Source organism: Canariomyces notabilis (genome assembly GCF_033297395.1).
Source record: "Canariomyces notabilis strain CBS 508.74 unplaced genomic scaffold N656scaffold_2, whole genome shotgun sequence".
Taxonomy (NCBI): domain Eukaryota; kingdom Fungi; phylum Ascomycota; class Sordariomycetes; order Sordariales; family Chaetomiaceae; genus Canariomyces; species Canariomyces notabilis.
The window spans coordinates 2,333,922-2,349,656 of record NW_027041824.1 but is presented as its reverse complement, the minus strand read 5'-3'; the positions used below and the strand labels follow the sequence as shown (position 1 = coordinate 2,349,656).

Below are 15,735 nucleotides of genomic sequence, written 5' to 3'. Positions count from 1 at the left end.
CTCACGCACTCGCCGCCATGAGGGCATAGACTTGCTGTGCGGCCTTGGGCATCTTGTTCGTCCCCTTGTTTCCCTCGGTGCCCTCCTCGATGGCGATCATCTCGGCGGCCCATGCGCAGATGGTGTTTGCCAGCAGCGTGACCTGGTCCTCGGTGTTGGCGGCGTGGAACATGAGGCGGATCCGGCTCTGGCCCTTGGGCACGGTCGGGTAGTCGATGGGGAACGCCGAGATGCCCGACAGCTGCAGGTGGAAGACGAGCCACCAGTTGTAGCGCTGCCGTGTCCAGACGGGCACAATGTGGGCGTGGAATTCTTTGGTTTCCCAGTCGCCCTCCTCCATGACGGGGATCGACAGGATGCCCATGGCGCTGGCCTTGTCCCACACGGCGTTCTGCGTCATGCTCCGGAAGAAATGCTTCACGAGCCGTTGGATCGTGTTTTGAGCTTCTTGGGTTGCGCCAGAGGACATGAGACGGTACGCGGCGCGGATCCCCGCTACGGTTGGGTAGGACGGCGCCGTTGTGTAGATGACAGATCGAGCAAAGTTCATGATGACGGAGCGCACCGTCGCATTTCCTAGTATCACAGCTGTACAGAAAAATGCAGGTCAGACAACTTGGGTTTCCAGTTGCGAGGAACTCCTGGGCACCTACCTCCGGTCGAAGCCAACGCCTTTCCACAGGTATGTAATCGGACCGCAATTTCCTTCTCCAAACCCAGGGCGCTGACGAGACCGGCGCCCTTGGGGCCGAGGATGCCCGTGGCGTGCGCCTCGTCGACAATAAACACTGCGTTCCCCTTGGGGCACATCTCCTTGGCGACCTCGAGCATGTCGACGAGCGGGCAGACGTCGCCGTCCATGCTGTAGACGGACTCGACCGAGATGAGGATGGAGCGCGACCCGTCGCGGATCATGGGCTGCGTGTCGAGGACGGTTGCAATGGCATCTCGCAAAGCGTCGACGTCGTTGTGGCGGAAGGGGACGCGGGTCATGGCCACCGAGTGCGCCATGCCGTCGTGCACGCTGGCGTGGACGAGCTCGTCGTAGACGATGGCGTCGCCCGGGCGCGGGATGGCCGCGTAGATGGCGCCGTTGCCCTCATAGCCGGACCCGACAATCAGGGCCGTCTCGGCGCCGTGGAAGTCGGCGATTTCTTGCTCGACCTGCTCAATGTAGTCGTAGTTGCCGTCCATGAGCCGTGAGCCGCCGGCGTACAGGTTGAAGTCTGGGTTCTCGGCGAGTTCCTCAAGAAAGGCCCGCCGGATGGCCCCCGTGGCGCCCAGCGACAGGAGATCGTTGGAGCAAAAGTCGACGGCCACGCCCAGCTTCCAGGCGCTCTTGGTGCGCGTGAACATGGCATGGTCGGCTCTCCGCACGTCGAGAGCTTCCTCGAGGTTTTTGTAGAAGGTGGGCGCATCTTTCATGAGCGGCCCCTGAAGCTTCTGCCCCTTGATCCAGGCCGACAGCAATTGAGCGGCTGCCATGACGATAGGCGAATTGGCGAATCAGACGAGAGTATGCAGCTCAATTGCAATTCAATGATTCAATGTACCTCGGTAGGACTGGGTGCGGTGAGGCAGTGTTGAAGGATGGTGATTGAAGTCAAAGATGTCGATAAAGATGGCGACACGCCGTCAAATTGGCACAAAATACACCTCTTAAAGACCAAAGAGCATAGATAGCTCATGCAGTGCTTTCTGTCTCTGAACGCATGGACGCGGTAGCTGCAAAAGCGTCTGCAGGTAGGGGAGGACCAAGTCGTATCGGTGCACTTACACCCGACTGCCGGGCCCGGAACCCGGAACCCGGACCACCACAGCGGGTAGAGCAACCGGACGGCCCAACAATAACTGTCCGCCCCGACCATCGGACGGCTCTGAAGGCCTGGTATTTGGCCTGCAACGGGGAGTAATAACGTCAGCTTAGTTCGTTTGGTGCTTGCAGGTGTATTCTCGGATCTCTCCTGGCTTCAACGCCGGTGTCCTGTAACTTTCCAACTCACGAGCCATGGGCGGCTTGAAGATGAAACAGGATCTGTACGGGAAAGCAAGTGACCCTCTCTCTGGATTCGTCATCCTCGCGCACTAACAAAACAAGTGACAGACCGTCTTTGTGACGGGTGGCTCTGGCGGGCTGGGAAAGGCCATTGCGATGCAGTTGGCTGCCAGAGGTTCGAATTCAACGGTCGAATTGTTTTCTCCCTCGTGTTACTAGACACTGACTCTCCAAGGCGCTCACATCACCCTGTTCTCAAGACGCCAAGGTCCGCTGGACGAGGGGAGAAAGGAGGTGCTTGCGAAATGTCCCAACCCGAATCAAGAAGTCGACGTCGTCGCAGTTGACATGGGGGATGCCGAGAAGGTGCCTAATATATACCCAGTATTCACTTGAGTACTAATGAAAGACCCCTGGCAATGCTGATAAGGTCCGTCCCCTTAGGTCGACTTTGCCTTCAGGACACAACCGCGAATTGCAGACATCTTGTACTGCGTAGCGGGCGGCAACCACGCCGAAAACGGGTTTCTGGCCGACATTGGTGCCAGACAGCTCGAGAACTGCATGAGGAACAACTACTATTCGGCCGCCTTTGCAGCCAAGTCTGTGCTGGACATTTGGATCGCCGACGACGACAGACGCGCCATCAGCTCTCAACCTGAACACAAACGCCGCCAGATTGTCTTCATCAACAGCGCCGCCGCCTTTGTCGCCTTGCCGGGCTCCATTGCCTACACGCGTGAGTAGGCTCTCTATTGAGATTTTATTGGTGTCACATTCCCTGCTGACATGTATCTCAAAACAGCGGCCAAATGCGCCGTGCGTGCCCTGGCAGACACGCTGCGGATGGAGGTGCTGCGCTACTGTTCGCCAACAACAACCTACTCGATCCACTGCGCGTTCCCGGCCGACTTTGTGTCTCCCGGCTTCCGGCTGGAGCAGGACACCAAGACGCCACTAACAAAGCGCATGCAGGGGACCGACCTGACCATCGAGCAGCTCGAGGCCAAGTTCCCGTCCTCGGACAAAGTCGCCTCCCTCGTCATTGCCGCCGTCGACAGGGGCGATTTCATCATCTGCGAGGACTCGCCAGCCGCTTCGGTCCTCTTTCCCAACATGCTCGGCCCGTCGCCCAAGAGGGGGCTGGGCATCTTTGATACACTCATGGCCCCGGTCATGGGGTGGTTTGTGATGCCCTTCTTGAGATGGAGATGGGAGGGCATGACGCGGCGGGATGGGGAGGAGATGAGGAAAGCGCGGCAGTTCCATAGTCACGGATAGGTGTAGTAGTATCATCCAGCGACTACATACTACATAGTATAATCGACCAAGTACCTAGGCATTGCATTGAGTAGTAGAGGTCCGGGATTGCGTGCAGAGTACTTACCGGAGTATCATGGCTAATAATTTGGAATCAATGTCCAAGCCAAGACCTGGACCGTCATGGGCATCCAAAATCGGGTTTGTTCTCGACGGGCCGGTAAGGTACTTGCCGTGGTTCTTGGTTGCAGGGACATTTCAGCATTTACCTAACACGGGGGATTGGTGCCGGTGTATGTTGCTGAGTAACGTGCACATGCGGTCATACGGGATGGCGAGATCCACTTAGACGGTCGGTCAGCTTCGGGAAACGGAACCCGTGGCCGCCGCTGAGCTGCTGCAGGAGTAGACGTAGCGGGCCCGGTCCTTGACTCCTCTCGGCGTCAGTGCATATGTCCGGCGGAAATTGAAGTAGGCTAGCAACCGGGTCCCGATTCCCGCAGTCAAAATCGCGGAATGCTCCCGTACTATCCTGCCATACTTCCGGTTTCCTACCCGCCCGCTCCGGGAGACACGGACGTGCCACCGGTGATGTTTCCAAGTCCTTGGATTTTCGGCCTCGGGTTCCCCAAGGGCCCAGACGAGCACGGCACACCCACGGCCCCTTGCCGGCGGCTGGTCAACAGCCCGATCCTCGGATTGTGTAGGAGTGCAGCTGATGTAGCAGTAGTGCTGATTATCAACATAGGAGAATGGGTCACCCCACATTACACACGGAGCAGGCGGAAGTGGTACTCGTTGTATTCCAGTCCTAGGTACCACAAGGTGATAGCTGCGAAGTTCGATGAATATATATGCGGTTCGCGTCGATTCTAAGCCTTCTGGACCTGATCAGCAGTCTTTACTCTCGAGTATTCAACCAACACTTATTTTCAAGAAACTCTGGCTTGATCACTACCGGTCGTGGTAGTGCCTGTCCGATCAGTTTAAACGCCGTGCATAAGTGTTGCAAGACAGCCGACTCAGGTACCTGGTTGTGAGTGCCTTCTAACACAATGGTTATTTCCGCCGATCCAAGTCCGAATGCTGCGGGCGGCTACAGCAATGGCGTGAACGGCCACGTCAACGGCCACGGGACAAACGGCGTGTCCACCAACGGCCACTCCCTAAACGGCCACACGACAACAAACGGGATCAACGGCAATGGCGTCCCAGCCTATGGGCTCAACGGTGCCGGCAACAGTGGCATGATCCCTATTGCAATCTGCGGCATGGGTAAGCACGGCCACAGATCCTCATTGCGCTTTGAATTTGAAAGACTGACATTGTCCCCCATCAAACAGCTTGCAGGTTGCCTGGCGGACTGGCATCGCCGCAAGACCTGTGGGAGTTTGTCCTGGCAAAGAAGAATGCCAGAGGCAAGGTCCCCGAGTCTCGGTACAACATCGATTCATACTACTCGTCCACCATCAAGCCTGGCACCATCTCGACCGAGTACGGATGCTTCCTCGACGAGAGCGTCGACCTGGGCGCGCTGGACACGTCCTTTTTCACCCTGCCGCGGACAGAGGTGGAGCGTGCTGACCCCCAACAGCGGCTCATGCTCGAGGTCTCGAGGGAGTGCTTCGAGGACGCCGGCTTGACCAACTGGAGGGGCAAGACGATTGGCTGTTATATCGGCAATTTTGGCGAAGACTGGGTCGAGATGTTCTCCAAGGAACCGCAGCAGTACGGCATGCATCGTATCGTGGGCACTGGCGATTTCGTCATCTCAAATCGCCTGTCATACGAGTTTGACATCAGGGGACCGAGGTATGCATTGTCCACTTGACATGAGGTTACGTCCTTTGTATGACTGACAGGTCTGGGACAGCATGACCATCCGTACCGGGTGCTCCGCGGCTTTGGTGTGCCTCAACGAGGCCTGTGCGGCCATCTCGAGAGGCGACTGCGAAGGTGCTCTCGTCGGCGGCGTGAACCTGATCTTGGGCCCGAGCATGACGGCTGCAATGACCGAGCAGGGCATCCTGTCTAAAGACGGCGCCTGCCACTCCTTCTCTGCCGAGGCCAACGGCTACGCTCGCGGCGAGGCAGCAACCGCCATCTATGTCAAGCCGCTGGCCGACGCAATTCGCGACGGCAATCCGATTCGGGCCGTCATCAGAGCGACGTCTCACAACGTCGACGGCAAGACGCCCGGACTATCACAACCGAGCACGGACGCGCAAGAGGCACTGATGAGGAGGGCGTATCAGCTCGCCGGCATTGACGACTACTCGGAGACGGCCATGGTCGAATGCCACGGCACTGGCACTCCGACCGGCGATCCCATAGAGGCAAAGGCCGTGGCCCGCGTGTTCGGGGAAAAGGGCGTCTATATTGGCTCTGTGAAGCCGAATCTCGGCCACACCGAAGGCGCTTCCGGCCTTGTGTCCCTGATGAAGATGGTCAAGGCGCTCGAGAACCGCATTATCCCGCCCAACATCAGGTTCAAGACGCCCAACCCTAACATCCCGTTCAAGGAGGCCAAGCTTACCGTTCCTCTGGACCCCACTCCCTGGCCAGAAGACCGCCTTGAGCGTATCAGCCTGAACTCGTTTGGCGTGGGTGGTGCGAACGCCCATGTGATCCTAGAATCCGCCGCCACGTTCAACGCCTCGCCGGTGCCGAGCAAAGTAGCACCGGAGATCCCACAGCTGTTGCTGTACACAGCTAACTCCGGCAAGTCGCTCACCCGGATGATCGACACCTACAAGGAGTGGGTTGAGAAGAACCCGGACAAAGTTGCCGACCTTGCGTACACCCTGGGAGTCAGGAGGGAGCACCTGCCCCATCGGGCATTCGCCATCGCAACCAACGGCGTGATCGAGAGCGTTTCGCCGCCGACAAATCTCAAGTCGGCACAGAAGCCCAATCTGGTCATGGTCTTCACAGGCCAAGGCGCCCAGTGGCCGCAGATGGGCCGGGAGCTGTTGCAGTCTAACGAGACCTTCCGGTTCACCATCCAGTCCCTTGATCGCTACCTGGATGGAAAGGGATACTCAATCGAGGAAGAGCTCAAGAAGCCTGCAAAGCAGAGCCGCATCTCGTCCGCCGAAATGTCCCAGCCCCTGTGCACCGCCGTGCAAGTTGCTCTCGTCGATACTCTCCGCTCTCTCGGCATCACTCCGGACGCCGTTGTGGGTCATTCCAGCGGTGAGATTGCCGCCGCCTACGCCTCCGGGGCTCTCACCGCGGAAGAGGCCATCCTTGCTGCCCACCACCGCGGCGCCGTGACGAAACTGCAGCAGCGACAGGGCGCTATGGCGGCCATCGGGATGAGCTGGGAGGACAGCGAGAAGTATCTGGCGAAACAGGTCACCATTGCGTGCGACAACTCGCCAAAGAGCGTCACCATCTCTGGCGACGCCGACGCGGTCAAGGCGACGGTCGACAAGATCAAGAAGGAATGCCCGGATGTGCTGGCGAGGCTGCTGCAAGTCGACAAAGCGTACCACTCTTACCACATGGCCGAGATTGGCGAGCAGTATCTCTCTCTAATCGGCCCTTCGGTCACTGGGCGAGACCCGTCAACGCTCTTCTTCTCCTCCGTCACCGGGAAACTCCTGACCAAGGAGCGCAATCTGGGTTCCGAGTACTGGCGTGACAATCTCCAATCGCCCGGTAAGTCACCTCCCCGTTTTTATTCACCCCCCCTCGCTAACCCCTTCAAGTTCGCTTCCGCGAGGCCGTCACAGACATCCTCAACCACGAGATTGGCAAGAACGCCGTGTTCCTCGAGATCGGGCCCCATTCGGCGCTCGCGGGTCCGCTGAGACAAATCTTCACGCAGGCATCGTCTCAGGCGCCGTACGTGGCAGCCATGGCCCGCAACCAGAACTGCATTACGTCCTTCCTCACCGCCATCGGCAAGCTGCATTCTCTCAGGGTCGACATTGACCTCAACGCGCTGTTCCCCACTGGCACGTGTCTCGCGGACCTTCCTCGGTACCCGTGGAACCACGAGGACAGCTACTGGTACGAGCCTCGCGTGTGCAAGGAGTGGCGCCACCGCAAGTTTCCATACCACGACCTCCTGGGCGTGAAGCTGCCCGAGAGCACCGACCTGGAGCCCGCATGGCGCAACATGTTCCATCTTTCCAACGTGCCCTGGGTCCGCGACCACAAGGTCGGGGAGGACATCGTCTTCCCCTTCGCCGGCTACATCGGCCTGGCGGGCGAGGCAATCCGGCAGCTGACACCCGAGGCCACCGAGGGTTTCAGCATCCGCAACATCAGGGTCAACATGGCTCTCGTGCTCAACGAGGCAAAGCCTACCGAGATGATCACCTCGTTCCGGCCGCACCGCCTGACCAACTCGCTCAACAGCCCCTGGTGGGAGTTCACAGTGGCCTCGTACAACGGCCACATCTGGACCAAGCACTGCACCGGCGAGGTGACGGCGCTCTCGGCGGACATGGGACCGGGCCAGGATCCCGAGCCTCTCCCTCGCAAGCTGAGCGCCAAGAAGTACTACGACACCATGTCCAAGGGCGGGCTGGATCTGGGCCCGAGTTTCCAGACGCTCGACACCATCGAGACGTCGACCAACAACGACAAGCGGGCCATCGGAAACGTCATCAACGGCCGGCAAGGCGACGAGGCCAACTACTACATCCACCCCACCGTCATCGACGCGACGATCCAGATCCTCGGTGCTGCCGCTGTGAGCGGGTACATGCGCAAGACCAAGAACTGGCTGCCGACCAGCATCGACAAGATCAGCATCGCTCGCTGCTCCGGCAACATGGTCACCAACGTGACGGCGGACTTGTCGAGCAATCACTCGGTCGTCGGCGGTGGGCGCTGTACCTCGGATGGCAGAGTGGTCATCGAGGTGGATGGCCTCAGGATGTCTCTGGCCGACGGCGCGCTCTCGAGCGAAATCATGGACACCCATGCGGCGGCTAGATACGAGTGGGACTCGGACATCGACTTCCTCGACGTTAAGGAGCTCATCCGCCCGCCGCCTTCGAACCGCACCGAGCAGCTGCGCCTGCTTGAGGAACTGGGGCAGCTGTGCTTGCTCTCTTCCAAGAGGAGGTCCAAGATCAAGGATTCGGCGGCCGAAATCATCGTTCCACACCTGCAAAGGTACGCTGGCTGGGTGGTGTCTGAGTCCAAGTCGGCCATCGCGAGCCTCGCGTCTGTCCTGAAGAGCCTCGACAACGAGACCCTCGCTGCCCGGATCGAGTCTGTGCTGGCCCGCCTTCTGGACACACCCGCAGCCGCAGCCGCCACCGCCATCAAGAGAGTCTACGACGGAATGGATCAGCTGCTGTCCGGTGATAGCCTGGAGGACATTGTCGGGGCCGAGAGGCTGGCGGAGATGCACGACTTCGTAGAGCAGGCCAACTTTTCTCAGTTTATCCGCGCTCTCGGCCACTCCAAGCCCAACGTGCAGATCCTGGAGATCGGCAACGGAAAGGAGTCGATTGTGCGCGACATCATCAAGGACCTCACGCGCGCGGACGGCGCCATCCTCTGCGCCAAATACACCTTCACGTCGACGGGCTTCATATCCGACAAGGACCACGAGCAGGTCTTCCCCAACATGGAGTATGCCACCCTGGACATCAGCCAGGACCTGTCCGAGCAGGGATTCGACGACCGCCAGTACGACCTCATTCTCGCAACCAACGTGCTCCACGCGACAAAAGACCTGCAAGCGAGCCTGGCAAACGTAAAGAAACTCCTGCGACCCGACGGCCGGCTGGTACTGCGGGAGCTCTGCCCTTCGTCCAAGTGGGTCAACTACGTCCTTGGGCTGCTGCCCGCCTGGTGGATCGGCGTCGGCGACGGGCGAACTGAAGAGCCGTACATCAGCACCGACAAATGGCAGTCTGAGCTGGCAACCGCAGGCCTAGGCGGCGTTGAGGGACTGGTCCTGGATGCCGAAGCACCGCACCAGCTGATGGCGACCGTGATTGCACGGCACGACGCTCAGAAGAAGCAGCCATCCAAGAAGATCGCGGTCCTCTGCAGCCAGGAACAAAGCCCGGTCGCCAAGGAGATCCTCCTGCAGCTCGAGAAGAAGGGCTACGAGACGACCAAGTACAAGCTCGGCGATGGCCCGCTCCCTGCCGGGTCAGATGTCGTCGTCTCTCTGCTGGATCTGGAGAAGCCCTTTTTCGAGTCGATCGACGAGGCGCGCTTCCAGACTTTCAAGGAATTCCTGGCCGGTCTTGAGGGCCGCGGCGTCTTCTGGATCACGCACGGCTCGCACCTGGGTTGCCGCGACCCGCGCTACGCCCAAGTCTTTGGCGTGGCGCGGTCGGTTCGGTCCGAGCTGGTTGCCGAATTCGCGACGTGCGAGGTTGACGACTTCCACGATCCCAGAACCGCCGAGAACATTGTCCGTGTTCTTGCAAAGTTCCAGACGCGTGATGCTGACGGCACGCTAAACCCGGACTATGAGTGGGCCATCCGCGACGGCCGGGTGCAAGTCGGCCGTTTCTACCCCTTCGCGCTGCGTGACGAGCTCCTGATCTCCACGCCCAACGAGAAGGCTATCCTGGACGTCGCCACGCCGGGCCGGGTCAACAGTCTGCACTGGGTACGGACGCCGAGAGAGGATCTGAAGCCGCATGAGGTGGAGGTGCAGGTGCACGCGGCGGGTCTCAACTTCAGAGTAAGACTAGCCACTTGAGCTGCTGTTGACGGTTGGAGTTGCTAACGCAGTGATAATCATTTTAGGACATTCTTGTCGCTCTAGGCATTGTCGAACTACCCATCCGTCAGTTCGGTCTTGAAGCAGCGGGCATTATCACCCGGGTCGGAGAGGGCGTGGATCCTAACGAGCTGGCCGTCGGTGACCGGGTATTCTGCCTGAAGAAGCAGGCCTACTCGACTTACATCACCACCCCAACTGTCTTCTGCACGCGGATCCCTGATCACCTGAGCTTTGATGAGGCGGCGTCGATGCTCATGCCTTATGTCACGGCGCTTCACGGACTGGTCAACGTCGGTCGTATCGCCAAAGGCCAGGTGAGTACAAACAGAACCATAGGGCGGCTATCCAAGCTGCTAGACAACTGTGAAGGACGCCTGAACTGACTATTCGCGTACAGAGAGCATTGATCCACAGCGCATGTGGTGGGGTTGGCCTCGCTGCCGTCCAGGTCTGTCAGATGGTCGGGGCCGAGCTGTACTGCACAGTCAGCAACGAGGAGAAGGTCAAGTTTCTGATGGACAACTTCAACATTCCGAGAAACAGGATCTTCCAGTCCCGAGACAAGTCGTTTGTGGACGGCGTCATGCGTGAGACCAACGGCGAGGGTATGGACATCATACTCAATTCCCTCTCGGGAGAGCTGCTGCATGCTACCTGGTCCTGCGTCGCTGAGTTTGGCACACTGATCGAGATCGGGAAGCGTGACCTGATCGGGGGCGCGAAGCTCGACATGAACCCTTTCTTGGCCAACCGCAGCTATTGCTGCATTGACATTGATCAGCTTTGGAAGAAGCCAGTCCTGCTCAGAAAGTAAGTGCAAAACCAACCAGTACAAGAACAAATTGCTAATCAGAATCGGCGCCGAACAGGCTCATTCTCGACACGCTGCAGTTCTACATCGACGGCAAGACCACGCCGGTCCGTCCGGTCGAGGTGTTCCCTGCCTCGCACACCCAGGACGCATTCCGCTTCATGCAGAAGGGCCAGCACATTGGCCGCGTGAGCATCTCGATTCAGCACCCGCCCAACGGCCAAGACGGCTTTGCCTTTGAGACTACGAAACGGGTCAGGCCTGTGACCTTTGACAGCAACGCGTCGTATCTCCTCGTGGGCGGTCTTGGTGGCTTGGGCCGAGCCATATCCACGTGGATGGTGGACAATGGCGCGCGAGAGCTGCTGTACCTGTCGCGAAGCGCTGGGACTAACCCGAGGGACGAGGCCTTCGCCGTCGAGCTGCGGAGCATGGGCTGTGACGTGCGGCTAGTGCGCGGAGACGTGTGCAAGCTCGAGGACGTGGAGCGGGCCGTGGCGACGGCGGGCCGGCCGCTCAAGGGCGTCATCCAGATGTCCATGGTTCTGCGCGACCAGAACTTTGAGAGCATGACGTTTGATGAGTGGTCGGCGGCCACGACGCCCAAGGTGAAGGGCACGTGGAACCTGCACGAGGCCACGACCCGCGCGGGTGCCGACCTGGACTTCATGGTGCTCTTCAGCTCCCTTTCGGGCATCATCGGGCAGCCTGGTCAGGCCAACTACGCCAGCGGCAACACGTTCCTCGATGCCTTTACTCAGTACCGAAACAGACTGGGGCTGGCGGCCTCGGTTGTCGACATTGGCGCAGTCGAGGAAGTCGGGTTTATCTCGGAGAACCAAGGGCTCATGGGCAAGATGAAGACGGCGGGGTTCAAGGGCATCACGGAGCAGGAGCTCCTCGACGCGATGGTGGTGGCCATGCTTGCTCACTCTCGGCCGGCAACAACAACGGCGCACCAAGAGACGGGCCCCCACTTTGTCGACACCAACACCTTCGTCCTAGGCCTGGGCTCAGCGGTTCCGATCCACGACCCGTCCAACCGGGCCGTGTGGCGCAAGGACCGGCGCATGGCCGCCTACCACAACGTGAAGAGCCTCGGCGGCGGCACGGCGGCGTCCAACGAGACGCTCAAGACGTTCCTGGCGGGGGCAAAGGCAGATCCGTCGGTGCTCAAGAGCGCCGAGTCGGCGCAGCTGCTTGCTCTCGAAATCGGACACAAGCTGTTCGATCTGCTGCTCAAGCCGCACGAGGACCTCAACACGTCGCTGCCCCTGGTGGACCTGGGTCTCGACTCGTTGGTCGCCATTGAGCTGCGCGCCTGGTGGAAGCAGGTGTTTTCGTTCGACATCACTGTTCTGGAGATGCTGGGCATGGGATCGCTGGACGCGCTGGGACTCCACGCCGCCGAGGGGTTGTTGAAGTTTGTCCTGGATGCAGAGAAGAGCGCGTAATGTGATGGAGTTACCTTCTCGGGCGGTTGGGATGTCGATTGAACAGAAATCCATCGTGTTATGTTATGATTGCAGTATTTTTTCTTTGTTTGGGTAACATCGGTGTCTTGATTTAATACTCACCTTAGTAGATCAATAGAGCATGAACTGATGACGAGACTGGAATTGACATGGCTACGATGGCCAGGTCAAGAATCCTAGGTACATACAGTACTCCGTACAGTACGCAATTTACCTTCTGCCGCTTTCTGTAAGGTCCGACCATTTGGTCTAACGTGCTTGCGTTAAAATGTTAGGAAAAGGTGGGATGAAAGCAATTGTAACCATTTTGGTGTTTTTCTGATGTAGAGAACCTGGAGAAAGGTTCGAACCAGCTGCAGAATGCTGCAGAATGCTGCGGACTGTCGCTTATTACGTAATTGACGACAGCTTCACTTGTGGCAGCGGCCCGAATCCCAAAGCTCTCGGGCCGTTCCTTCCCCTTGCAGCTGATTGCCGCCAGTGGCCACCCAGCTGCCAGCCGGCTCACTTCCTGACACCGATTGTTTGAGTTGTCTACTTCGAGATGGTGTGATCTCTGTTAGTGTGGCCCAAATTTTGTATGGCAAAATCGTCCTCTCTACTACCCACTCTTAACAGGCCTCCTGCAGCTCCTTGGTACATACCGTATAATCTCGCGAATTTGGGAAATTAAAGGTGGATATACCCAGCCCAGAAAGCCAAAAATTCAACAATGGGAGCACCAGGGCACCACGGGCAAGTGTGGCTAGATGTGGCTGTCCTGCATCTTTTGCTCGCTTTTGCTGCGCTGAGCTGGGCTTGACTTAGCCACTTTAATTTCCCAAATTCGCGAGATCATACGGTACATAACGTACCTCAGGCGCTTCCAGGTCGCAACCTGCTGCAGCTGCTGCAGTAGGGGCACAAGTTCCGTCCAGCCACGCCGCTCGCGCCTCAAAAACCCTCCGCCGGCACTTGGTAGGGCCAAAGATGTGGCCTGCAGAACCTGGGGCAATTCACAGAGCAGGTATCGTGAAGCGCCAGGAGGATGGAACGTGGAAGCAATCACAAACGTCCCGCATTCTGCTATCCAGTACCAACAATGCACGGCGAAACGGCTTACATAGTATGCTTTCGTCAGACTTGATTGCGATTGCAGCACTTCATCCCAACGTTTTTTACTACCTATGTAGCTTAGAAAATTAGAATGCTACTGCCCCCGTCAACACCCTGGAGCGGCATGATCTTCTACTCGACAAGCACAAAAAAGGTTCTCTTTAACCGTTTATCGCCTTTTCTCAACTGTTCTCTCGCTGCAATGACTTTCTGGGGACCCTGCCGGTTTTTATCGTGTCAGTACCGTATCGCCGGGCTCCCCTGTGCCGCTCACACAGCCGCCTGTTTCGCCCACCTTCGCTTCGGATGACCTCAGACAAAACCCGTCTGGGGTCAGTCTCACGGCCCCTCGCACGGCCCCTGGAAGGCGATTGTGGGGGCACACCTACAAAGCCGCGACAACGCACAACAACTACACGCACATGGGATGCTGAACATCTCAAGTTTTGCAGATGCCCCATTCCCGCATGCGGGCCATTGGGCCAGATCCGCACAGGGGTCGCTTGCCGAGACCCCGTCGGTCGATGTCGCTACAATACACGTTCTACGGAGGTATACTACGCTGGACTCTAGTAACTCCTTGTCAGAAGGGGTATGTCCTTGATGACTGAACGTGGCATGGCCTGATCGGAAATTTTTCTCTCTCTGTTTCCCTCGTTGCCCCGGCTGGACCTTCTCGCGATCTCATCCGTCCGTTTCTGCTTCTGCTTCGTTTCCTTCCTGTGTTCTGTTCTGTTCTGGCTCCAGTCCACACGCTCATTTCTCACGACTGCGAAAATTCCAAGCTTTCCGTTCTTTAATAAATACAGCAGTGCTGCTTTTTGTCTTGCCTCCATCTCCACATCGCTTGCCACTCGAGAGTCCCACCTCGACCGACTCCGAGGGAGGAGACGATAGCGTCGTTCTCGACTCGTTCCTTGAGCCGGGCCCTGGTTGCGCTCTTGACGAGCCTATCTGAGGGGCGACTCAGGACTTAATCACTCGCGGTTGTTTTGTCGACGGCTGGCCTGTTGTGTCCGATCTTTCTTTGATTCTGCGTTACTGTTGTTGTGTATTAGCTGCCGGCCCAAGGCAGGATGAGACTCAATGTGCCGTCACTCACACTCATTCTGAGCTTCTTGCCATCACTCGTTCAGGTAAGAGATAGTCCTTGACCAACTAGCATCCTGCGATGGCTGACAGCTCCCAGGCTGCTGCCTACGACCGGCACAATGGAAGAATTTTCGGGCGCCAGAATGCTGCGGAGCCCCCCCGCCAGAACATCGCCGAGGGCTTCATGAACATGTTCAATCGCGTGGCCGGCGCCGGTGGACTGACGGTTACCGAAACAATACGGCAGACCATCACCGTGGGGGCTGCCGGCGCGGTTGGAGCGGGTGCGAATGCCACGGCAGTAACAGTCACCGTCACGGCTGCCGCGTCCACTGTTACGGTTTGCCCAGGCCAGGCCCAGGGAGCTGTTGACGGAGTCCAAACCGGTGACGCGGCATCAACTGCACTCGGCGGAGCGCCAAGCTCTGCTTTGGCGCCTCCGGCTGCCGTTCCCACAGTTGTTGCCAGCGGAGGAGTGGGCGTCTCGACTATCCCGGTCCCAGAAGGGGCTCGTAAAACAAGTGCGGTGCAAAATCAACCGACTACCGCATCGTCGGCCGTTGTCTCGCAGTCACCTGTTTCTTCTTCTCTAGCACCGCCGCCAGCAGAGTCCACGGGGGCAACCGATCCAGCGCTAGCCCAACCTTCGGGACTCTCCTCTACCGCCTCGGATACCTCTCTCGCGCCGCTTCCAACCCTCCAGACGCCCCCCGGCGTCTCTGATGCTGTCTCATCGGCTACCTCTCCTCTCCAAACGCCCCCGGGGGTCTCTGACACTGCTTCCTCGGCAACGGCAACGGCAACCTCTCTCCAGACGCTTCCCGGACTTGCCGATTCGACTTCTCTGCCCGTTGTCGGTGCGCCCATCACCGACGTCTCTTCGGCCGTCTCCACTTCGGCTGCTGCCACCGCCACCGCCACCGCGGTCACGTCCCTTGCTCCTCTTCCAGTCCTTGCCAGCTCGCTTGCGAGCACGCTCGATCTGGGCAGTACTGGTGGAGCCACGGCGGTCCCGGCCAGTATTTTGAACCCTGCTCCTGCAGGCGCTTTCGGCGGCAGCGCCGGCGTCATCCCGGTGGCGTCCGCCGTGGCGCCCCCTGCTGTGACGCCTACCCCGGCGGTGGTCAACAATGCCGGCGTTGGTATCAGCATCGATACCTCGGGTCTGACTCTTTCAAGTCAGCTGAACCTCGGGAATCTGGCTCAGCCAACTCCTGCTGCTGCTGGCAGGGCGTAACACCGACGTCACAGCTGTCACGGAGAAAAAGAAAGAGATATATGATATATACACGTG

The 15,735-nt window shown here is 58.7% G+C and overlaps 4 protein-coding genes across 4 annotated transcripts; 3 read left to right on the top strand and 1 right to left on the bottom strand.

Annotated features, from left to right (window-relative positions):
• Position 1: 1 nt before the first annotated feature.
• Positions 2–1,485, bottom strand: N656DRAFT_701946 (5-aminolevulinate synthase; the record flags this gene model as incomplete). Its single annotated transcript, XM_064810983.1, has 2 exons — positions 2–588; positions 654–1,485. The coding sequence occupies 2 exons, from the start codon at positions 1,483–1,485 to the stop codon at positions 2–4; spliced, it is 1,419 nt and encodes a 472-aa protein (XP_064674363.1).
• A 616-nt stretch (positions 1,486–2,101) lies between these two features.
• On the top strand, positions 2,102–3,277 carry N656DRAFT_701834 (NAD(P)-binding protein; the record flags this gene model as incomplete). The annotated part of the gene is made up of 4 exons (XM_064810977.1): positions 2,102–2,171; positions 2,232–2,338; positions 2,441–2,735; positions 2,802–3,277. Coding segments are annotated over 4 exons (948 nt in total), but the record flags the coding sequence as incomplete, so codon positions are not given.
• A 1,034-nt stretch (positions 3,278–4,311) lies between these two features.
• On the top strand, positions 4,312–12,233 carry N656DRAFT_700796 (putative polyketide synthase; the record flags this gene model as incomplete). The annotated part of the gene is made up of 7 exons (XM_064810893.1): positions 4,312–4,531; positions 4,600–5,068; positions 5,130–6,919; positions 6,970–9,926; positions 9,992–10,282; positions 10,366–10,778; positions 10,838–12,233. The coding sequence occupies 7 exons, from the start codon at positions 4,312–4,314 to the stop codon at positions 12,231–12,233; spliced, it is 7,536 nt and encodes a 2,511-aa protein (XP_064674361.1).
• Positions 12,234–14,425: 2,192 nt separating this feature from the next.
• Positions 14,426–15,678, top strand: N656DRAFT_795054 (uncharacterized protein; the record flags this gene model as incomplete). Its single annotated transcript, XM_064817375.1, has 2 exons — positions 14,426–14,485; positions 14,539–15,678. The coding sequence occupies 2 exons, from the start codon at positions 14,426–14,428 to the stop codon at positions 15,676–15,678; spliced, it is 1,200 nt and encodes a 399-aa protein (XP_064674360.1).
• Between the last annotated feature and the right edge of the window lie 57 nt (positions 15,679–15,735).